General features: G+C 42.2%; 1 protein-coding gene across 1 annotated transcript; it reads left to right on the forward strand.

The window, feature by feature from the left end:
- The first annotated feature begins 5,289 nt into the window (after positions 1-5,289).
- On the forward strand, positions 5,290-9,733 carry LOC108176288 (uncharacterized). Its single transcript, XM_070048359.2, has 4 exons — positions 5,290-5,396; positions 6,407-6,598; positions 7,575-7,766; positions 9,635-9,733. Exons 1-4 carry the CDS (start codon positions 5,333-5,335, stop codon positions 9,643-9,645), a joined length of 459 nt encoding a protein of 152 aa, XP_069904460.2. The 5' UTR covers positions 5,290-5,332; the 3' UTR covers positions 9,646-9,733.
- Positions 9,734-12,286: the final 2,553 nt, after the last annotated feature.

A 12,286-nucleotide genomic window follows, 5' to 3' on the forward strand; every position in this document is an offset into this window, starting at 1 on the left:
GCATATTTCTGAAGTCAAAAAGGACCATTCAAAGACAAGTTGAGGCATTGTATTGGTAAACATAATCTGTTTTCTGGTCCAATTATTTAAAAGATAAGGAAAAACCATGTTTTCAGACTAATATTCCAGGAGAACTATACAAAATTATTTTAAACATTTATTTATTGAAAGGCAGAGAGACAGGGAGGGAGGCTTTGGGGGAGGGGTGGCAAATAGACAGAAAAATAGAGAACTCTATCACCATTGTGATGCAGCAGGTTAAGCCACCACCTGCCATGCCAGGATCCCATATGGGAGTGAACTGAGTCCTGGCTGCTACTCTTCAGATACAGCTCCCTGCTAATGTGCCTGGGAAAGCAGCAGAAGATGGCCTAAGTACATGGTCCCCTGCTACCTACATAGGAGACCTACACAGAAGAAACTCCTGGGTCCTTGTTTCATCCTGGCCCACGAAGGCCATTACTGCCATTTGAAGAGTTAACTGTGAATCAAAGACCTCTCTGTCACTCCCTCTCTCTCTGCCACCCTTCCATTCAAATAAATGTTTTTTTTTTTTAAGATTTATTTATTTATTTGAAAGTCAGTTACACAGAGAGAGAAGGAGAGGCAGAGAGAAGTCTTCCATCCGCTGGTTCACTCCCCAACTGGCCACAGCGGCCAGAGCTGCGCCGATCCAAAGCCAGGAGCTTCTTCTGAGTCTTCCCATGTGGGTGCAGAGGTCCAAGGACCTGGGCCATAGCAAAGAGCTGGATCGGAAGTGGAACAGCTGGGTCTTGAACAGGCGCCCATATGGGATGCCGGCACTGCAGTTGTAGGCCTTACCTGCTAAGCTACAGCACCAGCTCCATAAATTAATCTTTATCTTTAAAAAAAAGAGAGAGAGAGAGAGAGAGAGAGAGAGAGATTCTATCCATTGGTTCACTCCACAAATGGTCCAAACAACCAGGGATGGGCCAGATTAAACACAGAAACCTAGAAATCCATGTGAGTCTCCAATGAGGGTCGCAGAACCCAGGTGCTTGAGCTATTTTCTGCCTTCCCAGACACCTTGGCTGGATCTCCATTTAAAAAGGAACAGGTGGGATTGAATATGGAACTCCAATATGGAATAGGATCATGACAAGTATCGGCTTAACTGGCTATAACACCAAGCTGGCCCCACAGTGATGTCATCTTAAAGAGATATGTTTCTGTTTATCAATCACCTTGAAAAATAACTTCTCCATCACAGATATATTTTTGAGGGTGACTTCTCTGCTTCCTCCCTGCTTTAGCCAGCTTGAAAAATGAAATGAAATGTCCCAGAGATAAAAAAAAAAGTTTAGAGAAACCAGTGTTTGAGAAGGACATTAGCATGCACAAAAGGAATCCAGATGCCATTTATCATTCTTTTTCAGTAGTTATTGGAATTTTCATTGATTTTTATTTGACACATAGAAATTGTACATTTGTGTGGCATACAGTGTGACATTAATTCATATATATGATGACCAATGACTGGACCAGGGTAGTTGACATATCTATCATATCAGACTCTTTTTAAGATTTTAGTGTTTTTTTGTTTGTTTGTTTGTTTGTTTGTTTTGTGAGAGGTAGTGTTACAGACAGAGAGAGGGAGAGACAGAGAGAAAGGTCTTCCATCTGCTGGTTCACTCCCCAAATGACTGGTTATTTGTCTAGGGCAGATATAGAATTTTCTGGGAAACAGGAGGATTTTGAAATGGAAAGCAGAATCTCAGTTTATTACAAAAAAAACATAAGAAGCATATGAAAATCTAAGCAGGTGGTTTAGGACTTCCTTTCACCTGAATATGCCTGATGTGCTGGCGAAAGTCTTGTTCATGGCTCTCACCCAACTCTGCCTGACAGTCTTCCCTTCAGCTGTTCACAGCACTGTTTTCATTGGGTCTTATGTGTTCTTTCATTTCATGCAAATCGTCATGCATTTTGAAATTGTACAAGGATAAGGAAAGGACCTCAGCTGAGTGATATTTGGAGGAATCAGCCATTCTGTTTTCAGAACACACAAAGCTAAGGTCAAGGTTGTCTTTGACCAGGTCTGCTATTAACACTAATTCCCACCTGGCTCTTCACTCTGCTTAGTCAGGTCAACTCATCTCCAGTTTCCTTCTCAAATAGAGTCAGCAAAAAAATAAATAAAATAAAAAGTGCCAGTCATTGAAACAAAGCAGCAGAACTGGCAGGCCAATAAAATTGCCCTCTTCTGCCCATCAAGTCCTTTGGCCCAAAATTGTGTTGATTTCCACACACCAATTAAGGGGAAAATGGCCAATGTCACAGAACATCAACAACCATGTCTGAGAAAACGCCATTTTTCTATCTCATCACATTCTAGGATTAAAGGTGTCCACAGTCAGCCACATTGCATCAGAAGACCATCCTGTAATATTATCTACACTAGCTCAGATAATTAGGCAGACCCCACTGTCCCATATACAGCATAAGATCCCAGCAGCCCTACTGCTCTAAGAACTGATCTCTAGGATTTCCAGCCTCATGACTATGCTGCCATACTTAGAAAAACACAGTCCTCACACATCCACTTATTTGCACAAACAACTTAACAAGCACACAGAACTTTACAAAGTCAAAAATGCTCAGTGGCAGCTGGTGATACTGACTCCTATAGACCAGTGATAACCAGCGTGAACAGGCAACAACTACACATCACAGAAAATTAGCAGCTGAGAGCAGCAACCAGTGCAAATACAAGGAAAAAGTTGTTGAGAAACCTAACACCCCATTGCCAATGGTTTTAAAAAACAAAAATGGTAGGGGCCAGCGCTGTGCTGCAGTGGGTTAATGCCCTGGCCTGAAGCGCTGGCATCCTCTATGGGCTCCAGTTCTACTCTTGGCTGCTCCTCTTCCAATCCAGCTCTCTACTATGGCCTGGAATAACAGTAGAAAGTGGCCCAAGTCCTTGGGCCCCTGCACCCGCGTGGGAGACCTGGAAGAAGCTTCTGGCTCCTGGCTTCGGATTGCCACAGCTCCGTCCATTGCGACCATCTGGCGAGTGAACCAGCGGATGGAAGATCTCTCTCTCTCTGTCTCTACCTCTCACTGTAACTCTGTCTTTCAAATAAATAAAATTTAAAACACTTTTTAAAAAATGGCAAAAGGATTATGAAGAGGCAGATAGTTTCTACTTTAGAGGATTAAATGAGGGAATTACACCAAAAGAATGTGAAAACTCAAAAGCTGGAACCAGGAAAAATAAAAATGGAGAGAATTGCTCTGAACAGAATATAATAATCAATAAGTTTCAGGAACATTAAGAGTAATGATAGCCGGCGCCACGGCTCAATAGGCTAATCCTCTGGCTAGTGGTGCCGGCACACCGGGTTCCAGTCCCGTTCGGGGCGCCGGATTCTGTCCCGGTTGCCCCTATTCCAGGCCAGCTCTCTGCTGTGGCCAGGGAGTGCAGTGGAGGATGGCCCAAGTACTTGGGCCCTGCACCACATGAAAGACCAGGAGAAGCACCTGGCTCCTGCCTTCGGAACAGCGCGGTGCACCGGCCGCAGCGCGCCGGCCAGGCAGCCATTGGAGGGTGAACCTACGGCAAAGGAAAACCTTTCTCTCTGTCTCTCTCTCTCTCACTGTCCACTCTGCCTGTCAAAAACAAAAACAAAGAGTAATGACCATTGGGGCTGGCGCCAGGGCACAGTAGGTTAATCCTCCACCTGGGGTACCGGCATCCCATACAGGTGCCAGTTTTAGTCCCTGCTGCCCCTCTTCCAATCCAGCCCTCTACTATGGCCTGGGAAAGCAGCAGAAGATGGCCCAAGAGCTTGGGACCCTGAATCCTCATGGGAGATTGGGAAGAAGCACCTGGCTCCTAGCTTCAGAATGGCACAGCACCAGCTGTTGTGGACATCTGGGCAGTGAACCAATGGAAGGAAGGCCTTTCTATCTTTCTCTCTCTCTCTCTCTCTCTCTCTCTCTCTCCATCTGTAACTCTACCTCTCAAATAAATAAATAAAATCTGTAAAAAAAAAAAAAAGGGTAATGACCATTAGTGTATGACAGAGAAAACAGTACGGATTCAGGAAACCTTAGGAAAAAGAGGACAGGAAAATAGGGGAGTCTAATAAAATTAAGCATCTGGAGGACATGAAAACTATCAGTGAGAGAGAAACCTATTCTCAAGAAGACATAAGACCCAACCCATGACTAAACAGGATTCTACAAAAAGGAGCAGCATCAAATATGTAAAAGGAACATTAAATACCACAGTTCAAGTGAGGAATCCTGCTTTCATTTCAGGCTACTGAAGACATCCCAGTGTTTCACTGCCCCTTTTGCTTTAATAAACCTTATATATGTTAAGAACAACAAAATGTTCTAGGCCTCCTGAGTTCTGCAATACCCATGTTCCATACACAGGGACAGAACCAGAGAATCATCAAAACCTGTCACCGGGGCCAGTGCTGTGGCACAGTAGGTTGATCCTCCACCTTTAGCCCCAGCATCCCATAAGGATACTGGTTATAGTCCTGCCTGGTCCTCTCCAATCCAGCTCTCTGCTATGCCTGCGAAGACACCAGAAGATGGCCCAAGTGCTTAGGACCCTGCAACCACATGGGAGACACAGAAGTGGCTCCTGGCTCCTGGCTCCTGGCTTTGGAACAGCACAGCTCTGGCCATTGCAGCCATTTCGGGAGTGAACCAACAGATGGAAGACCTTTCTATCTCTCCCTCTCACTGTCTGTACATCTACCTCTCAAAAATAAATAAATAACATCTTAAAAACAAATTATCACCATGTGTGCCCAATAGCCTTGTCCTCAACATTGCAGAATAAAATAAAAATGACCTTAAAATTAGCTAAATATGACACACATTTCCTCAGTGACAGAATTATGACAATAGCCAAAAGTATTGATCACTTTCCTTCTGCCTGTAGAATTCCTGCCAACATGTACCAAGAGACACATACACAAAACAAAGGAAAGACAGTGTCACGGTCTCACAGAACATACTGAACATCAAATGATGACCAAAGTTCAGTTGTAATCTGGATGCTGAGTGTTTGGATCCTGTGTCTGAAAAACTTTGCCCAGGTCACATGTTGTACCTTTTAAACTTTAAACACTGACATCCTCCACCCAACCCCATCCTGCTGGGCTCTGATCCAAAAGAGAAGTAAGGGATATGGATGACGGGATGTGAGCAGAGTTAGCCTGTTACGTCGGGAGGGGAGGTGCACCCAGTGTGGAGCTCAAAGATGCCCTTGTTCTGCTCCTCTGTATAAAGGGAGCTGCCCCAAGTCTCCCAGCACACACTTGGGAGCCACTCCAGAGACTCCTCCAAAATGCTGCTGACCCTGCTCGCAGTGGCCCTGCTGGCCCTGAGCTCAATTCAGAGCATAAGTGCAGGTATGGAAAAACAGAGGGGAAGGGGTGCTGTGACTCTGCTTGGTGCTTAGGGGAACAGTGCAGATGGAAAGGAAGAGAAAGGGGTGTGTGATGAAAAGAAGAATAGGTTTTCACACTTGTCACTTTGATATAAGTGCTCTTGCATCCTCATTGCATGATAAGGACTTATACTTTACGTAGAGTAAAATCGGAACACACTAAAGAATTCAACCCCAAAACTGAAAAAGTAAGTTTTTCATCTGTTAAAAGATCTCCCTGACTGTGCTATGAAGGATAAGCAAGAGGATAGCAAGACTGATACAGCACAGGCACTTACACTCATGAAGACATTCTAGCAATCAACAGACAGTAAATGACAGTACACTTGCAGTAGAGTGGATCTGTCCTATTAATGAACTACGCACACAACAGAGCTATTTCAATAAGAAAGAACCAGATTCTACATGTGGCTCTCTACACATACTAAACACAAGGATCAGTACTCAGTCTTCTGATATTTTTTCAACCAACTGAATATTTCATCACACTCTGAATGCCATCTCAATGACAGTAGTCAAATGCTATCCCTGAGTATTCCTCTCTCACTATTTCTCAACATGTGTCTGAGACCTGAGAAACAAACCCTACTTTCAATACAGGGCTCAAGAACTCAAACTAGGAGGAAAATCTCTCAAGTTATTCAAAAGCTCATAACAAAAACTGCAATATAAATGATGTTTGCTCCCCTGTGTACATGGAGTTACTCTGGGTGAATCTCAGGTATCCCAGTGCTCTTCTGTCTTCTGTGTCATATGTTAAAGAGCATACTTTTTCCAAAAGCAACGAAATGAGACTTCCCTGGCATCAGTGTATTAGTAAGAGGAGTGGTGCACAAGGAAGAAGTGTGGATGAGGGAATGTGGCAGGAGGGTGCAAGTTGGCAGAGTAACTGACGTGTGAACAGCTCAGGGGGTGACAATAAAAGGCAATCTTCAGTCACTAAACTCTTCTATTCCTGTATGACCCATGCAGAGTATGAGAACCTAGACGGGAGCCTAGCTGCAACACAGAACGATGATGACAGCCAAGAAGATCGTCCACCCCACAGACCACCACGTCCAGGAGGCCACCACAACCACCATCGCCCACCTCCTCATGGAAACCACCAGCGACCACCACCTCCACAGAATGGCACTAGACCTCCTCCTCCAGAAAATGAACAAGGTTGGGCAAAAGACAGATGTTCAGGAGGGTACTAGCCCAGGAATCTCTGGAATGCAGCAAGAACAACTGTAAAGGGAGGCCAACAGCATGCACCCCAAAAAGGAGGCCAACAATGTTCACTCTTAAAGCAAAAAAAAGGAGGATCCAAAGAGGGAGGCCCACAGGGAGCAGCCCAATATGGGGGCCACAAAAAGCTTCACAAGGAGATGGTGGGCCCCACAGGCCACCAGGTAGAATACCAGTGACTTCAGACTCAGTTACAGCAGCTCTAAACCAGTTCAGCCAGGCCTAGCATACCTCCTGACAGCTAACAGACTACTGAGTCCTGTACAATCTCTCTTCCTCCATTTCTCTGAGTCCCAGTTAGTTTCCCTTCCTCCAGTGTTTCCCTCGAAGGCACCTGGCTTCCAGGAGAAACACAAAGAAAGCAGTGACTCAGTCCCATTTCCCCTGGTTGTGCAGTCCGTGGGGTCCCCCAGCTGAAGCAACTTTAAAAAGCAATTCAGTGAATCCTGTCTGGCACATCACACTGTCTTTCTCTTCTCTCTTCCTATTTCTCAACATGTGTCTGAGACCTGAGAAACAAACCCTACTTTCAATACAGGGCTCAAGAACTCAAACTAGGAGGAAAATCTCTCAAGTTATTCAAAAGCTCATAACAAAAACTGCAATATAAATGATGTTTGCTCCCCTGTGTACATGGAGTTACTCTGGGTGAATCTCAGGTATCCCAGTGCTCTTCTGTCTTCTGTGTCATATGTTAAAGAGCATACTTTTTCCAAAAGCAACGAAATGAGACTTCCCTGGCATCAGTGTATTAGTAAGAGGAGTGGTGCACAAGGAAGAAGTGTGGATGAGGGAATGTGGCAGGAGGGTACAAGTTGACAGAGTAAGTGACGTGTGAACAGCTCAGGGGGTGACAATGAAAGGCAATAATCAGTCACTAAACTCTTCTATTCCTGTATGACCCATGCAGAGTATGAGAACCTATACGAGAGCCTAGTTGCAACACAGAATGATGATGACAGCCAAGAAGATCGTCCACAGCACAGACCACCACGTCCAGGAGGCCACCACAACCACCATCGCCCACCTCCTCATGGAAACCACCAGCGACCACCACCTCCACAGAATGGCACTAGACCTCCTCCTCCAGAAGATGAACAAAGTTAGGCGAAAGAGATATTCAGGAGGGGAATTGCCCAGGAATCTCTGGATAGCAAAAAGAACTATACAGGGGAGCCAGCTCCAATAAAGAATCAAAAGTGTTTACCCTAAAAAGAGGCAAAAAGGATTATCCAAAAATAGAGGCCCACAGGTAGCAACCCAGGGGGTGAGGTTGGCACAGGGAGCACCCCAAGAGGGGGCCAAAGAGGAACACAATCATCTTTTCAAGGAAATAGATCATAAGGCCTTCCCCTAGATAAGCACCCCTATAATATATAAGTCAGTGGCACCCAAGAGTCATGTTCATTCTCCATCAAGCCCTAATGTTTATTCCTTCTCTAAAGTGTGCCATAATCTACTTGAAGTATATTGAAATGATTTAATCTGGGCTCTACTCATAAGATTTCTACTCAGATATTCTAAAGAACGGGCCATCAAAGAAGGAGATACCTTTCTCTAAAGGGAGGAGAGAACTTCCACTTTGAATATGACCTTGTCTAAATAAGATCAAAGTCAGCGAACTCAAGAGGCTTCCATAGCCTTGGAAACTCATGATTAGAGCCTAGGGAGATTTCTGACACCATAAACAAGAGTGTCAAATTGTTAAGTCAACAACAGGAGTCACTGTGTGCTTACTCCTTATGTGGGATCTCTGTCCTTAATGTGTTGTCCAATGTGAATTAATGCTATAACTAGTACTCAAACAATATTTTACACTTTATGTTCTATGTGGGTGCAAACTGATGAAATATTTACTTAATATATACTAAATCGATCTTCTGTATATAAAGATAATTGAAAATGAAAAAAAAAAAGATTTCTACTCAGATATTCTAAAATAGAGTGGTAAGATACTGTTATTTAATAAGATCTCCAAGGTAATTCTGAATTTGAGAATGGTTGCTGCAAAATTTCTTTTATCACAGTGAATATTTTTGTGAGATTATGTTCCTACTGTGGAAATGCAGTAGAATTCTTCCTTTGGTCTTCTGCCTCCTGGGCTCAGACTCAATGACTTCCCTTCAAAGGGCTACAAGAGCACACTATGTTCTTGTTTGTTCCGTATGAGAAACAAAGGTCCATTATTACAGATAAATAACATCTTCTCATTGAATGCTGTTAAAAGTTATCTATATTTTTATACTACTATTATTATTAGATTAATGTCTATTCTAGGTTTAAAAAATTCAGCATAAAAACATAATCTTAAATCATATATCTTAAAAGCATATATCATTCTACCTCCACATATCACAAGCCAAAGAACACAAAAAATAACATTTTTAAATGTCCTTATGAATATATTTATTTCCACATAAACAAAAAGTGATCTTTCTTCACAAGTAGTATTATACCAAATATACAAATTTGTGTCTTTCTCATGTCAAATAATATATTTATTACACAATGTAAATATCAGTTCATAGATGTAGCTAGATCTGGTCAGTTTTCTGATGTGATTGTTCTTGTTTGGGCTTTTTTTAACATAGCATATTTTCCCATTGTATGCTATACCAGAATTTCCTTAAGGAATATCATGTCAATGTTATTTGTTTTTTTCTCTTTCAGATGATATAATATGTGGCACTGACCATATTTGTAAAATTTCCTAAACTTTTCAATACCAATCAAATGATAACAGTAAAAAAAATCTCTTTCTTCATCTTGTAAAGGATAATTTAGAACACCTGAGCTGTTAGGTGCACAGAAAGAGTAAATGCAGACTACTGTCAACAGAATGGACCTAAGTTTGAAAGGGAGAGAAGGCAGACCCTCACCTACCTCGTTTCAGTAAAGCTAGTTAGGGATCCTCATCTTCTTCCCCTCTCAAGTCCCCTCAACAAACTTCCTTCTTTGTTTCTGTTTCAGAAAGTGAATAAGAAGATAATGTCCTTTAAGATCCATGACTCTGGAACCATGATGTGACAACCCTATGTTTCAAGTACCAATAAAATAATCAGCATGCAATTTCTCATGGCCCTCGTCTCTGATTTTGGTTATCTGTGAATCTCTCACTTACAGGACATGAACACAATGGGACAGCATTCAGGACCCCTTCCCACTGATGTTTCCAGCAAAGTTAGTTTCTCCTTTATGGAATCAAATCAACTCTCAAATGAAATAATTCTCTTGTTTCTCCCCTTCCCTGGATTCTACACAACCACAAATGAAAATTCTCATCATTTTCACCTTTCAGTAGTTTTAGGGAAACAGGGAGAATATAATGGAATGGAGGAAGATGCTGAACTAAAGAAATCCCTATCATTCCCAAAATAATAGATCCTGGGTCCTGCAGCAATTAATTTGGATCTGGGCCTCATCTTCCTAGGACACACCCTGCCCCATTTCTTCATTAATATTACTCTATTCTCTCTATATATATCCCCACCATTCTTAAACAAATAGTGGGTACAGTGTGCAAATTTTATAAAGGAGACAGCATGATGCATTCTAAGGGAAAAGGATTTTGGAGTTTGTCATGTTTCTGATTAATTCTTATTCTGTTAACTCTGAACACATCACAAAATATTTACAACTCTCAGAGTCTCAGTTGACTTTCTGATTAAATGAGACTGCTTGAAAAAAATATACTTGAGACTGCTTGAAAAAAAAATACTATCCTTAGTGGCAGGGGTTATGGCACAATAGGTTAAGGCCGCTGTTGGGAAAACAGAGTCCCATATCATCCTGTGAGTTCCATTGCAGGCTGATCAACTTCTGACCCAGGTTCCTGTTAATGTGTATGGGAAGAAAGCAGTATGTAACCCAGTAGTCTAAGTAGTTGCACACCTACCACACATGTAAGAGTAAAGGATGGAGTTCCTGGCTCCTGTCATTGGCCTCACCCCAACCTGACTGTTTCAGCCATATGAGAAGAGAAACAGCAGATGAATGATCTCTGTCCTCTGTCATCTCTCCCCCCATTCTGTCTGTGTGTGTGTGTGTGTGTGTGTCCTCTTTCTCTAACTCAATGTTTCCAATAAATTAATCTCTCAAAAAAATAAAGAACATCTTAAAGGTTGAACTTAAGCAGTAATTATATAAAACAAATTGCCTTGTTTTAAAGATTTATTTATTTACTTATTTATTTGAAAGGCAGAGTTACAAAGAGACAGAGGCAGAGAGAGAGAGATCTTCCATCTGTTGGTTCACTCTTCAGATGGCTGCAACGACTGGAGCTGTGCTGATCTGAAGCCAAGAACCAGGAGCTTCTTCTGGGTCTCCCACATAGGTGCAGGGGCCCAAGGATTTGGACCACCTTCTACTGCTTTCCCAGGCCATAGCAGAGAGCTGGATCGAAAGTGGAGCAGACTTGAACCGGCTCCCATATGGGATGCCAGCACTGCAGGGAGTGGCTTTACCTGCTAAGTCACACTGCCGGCCCAACAAATTGCCTTTACTTCCTATTATGTAGGGAAGAAGAAGAGACAACAAATAGAAAGAAATTCAGTGAATCCCAATTAAAAAATGTCTTACTACTTTGTCAAGTGATCTAAATACAATATTCTCTGATGTTCATTCCAGGTGATAAAAAAGCATTATTTTTTCTATGCTTTTGCTTTTTTACCTCTTACAAGTATGAACATATTTTTTTATTTAATGAATGCATTTTTACATAGACACAACTTTAGGAATACAGTGGTTCCTTCCTTCATGCCCCCTACCCTGCTCCCTTCCCACCTCCCATTCCCTCTCCCATCTCCTTCTTCATTATGTATCATTTTTAGTATGACTTTATTCATAGAGGACCATCTCTATGCTAATCATAGAGTTCAAGAATTTGCCCCCACGCCCACACACAATATATAGAGTACAGTTTGGGGAGAGATTTGCAGTTGATTCTCATATTGCAATTCAGTAGGGACAGAGGTCCTACCTGGGGAGCAAGTGCACATTGACTAGTTGTTCCTTTAACAATTAACACTCTTTTTTATGCCTTCAATGATCACCCAAATATCTCAGTTTAAATGCCTGCAATGCAAATCACAACTATACATATGCCAATTACTATGAGTTAAGTCACCCAGATTGCTAAGTAACACCCTCCCATTTCTTGGTATCCTGGTTTTGAAATTTCTACAAGCTTCAGGATTTTTCTTGCAAAGCAAAGACAGTCGGCTCTCCATATCCACAGTTTCCACAGATTCAGCCAGTCAGGAATAACAAACATTTGAAAAAAAATTGTATCTCTTCTAAACTTATTGTCATTATTCCCTAAACAACACAATGTAACAACGATTTACACAGCATTTACATTGAGTTAGGCATTAAAAGTAGTCTAGACAGCTCTTGCATTTGCCTATTTAATTTCCTTTGGGTAAATTCCAAGGAGTGGGATGGCTGGGTTGTATGGCAGGGCTATATTCAGGTTGCACCTTAATGTTTGTTGCAGTTCAATTCACAATAGCTAAGGCATGGAGTCAACCTAAATGCCTATCAACAGACGACTGGATAAAGAAATTATGGGGTGTGTACTCTATGGAATACTATACAGCAGTAAAAAAAAAAAAAGAAGGCCGG

Source organism: Oryctolagus cuniculus, chromosome 9 (assembly GCF_051225735.1).
Source record: "Oryctolagus cuniculus isolate XC-2025 breed Fujian yellow rabbit chromosome 9, ASM5122573v1, whole genome shotgun sequence".
In the NCBI taxonomy this organism is placed as follows: Eukaryota; Metazoa; Chordata; class Mammalia; order Lagomorpha; family Leporidae; genus Oryctolagus; species Oryctolagus cuniculus.

Bases quoted from the DNA above. Each gene is read 5' to 3' on its own strand.
- LOC108176288 (XM_070048359.2), top strand. From the start codon at position 5,333: ATGCTGCTGACCCTGCTCGCAGTGGCCCTGCTGGCCCTGAGCTCAATT. The intron at 5,397-6,406 runs GTATGGAAAAAC...TGACCCATGCAG, and splicing joins AATTCAGAGCATAAGTGCAG to AGTATGAGAACCTAGACGGG. The intron at 6,599-7,574 runs GTTGGGCAAAAG...TGACCCATGCAG, and splicing joins TCCTCCAGAAAATGAACAAG to AGTATGAGAACCTATACGAG.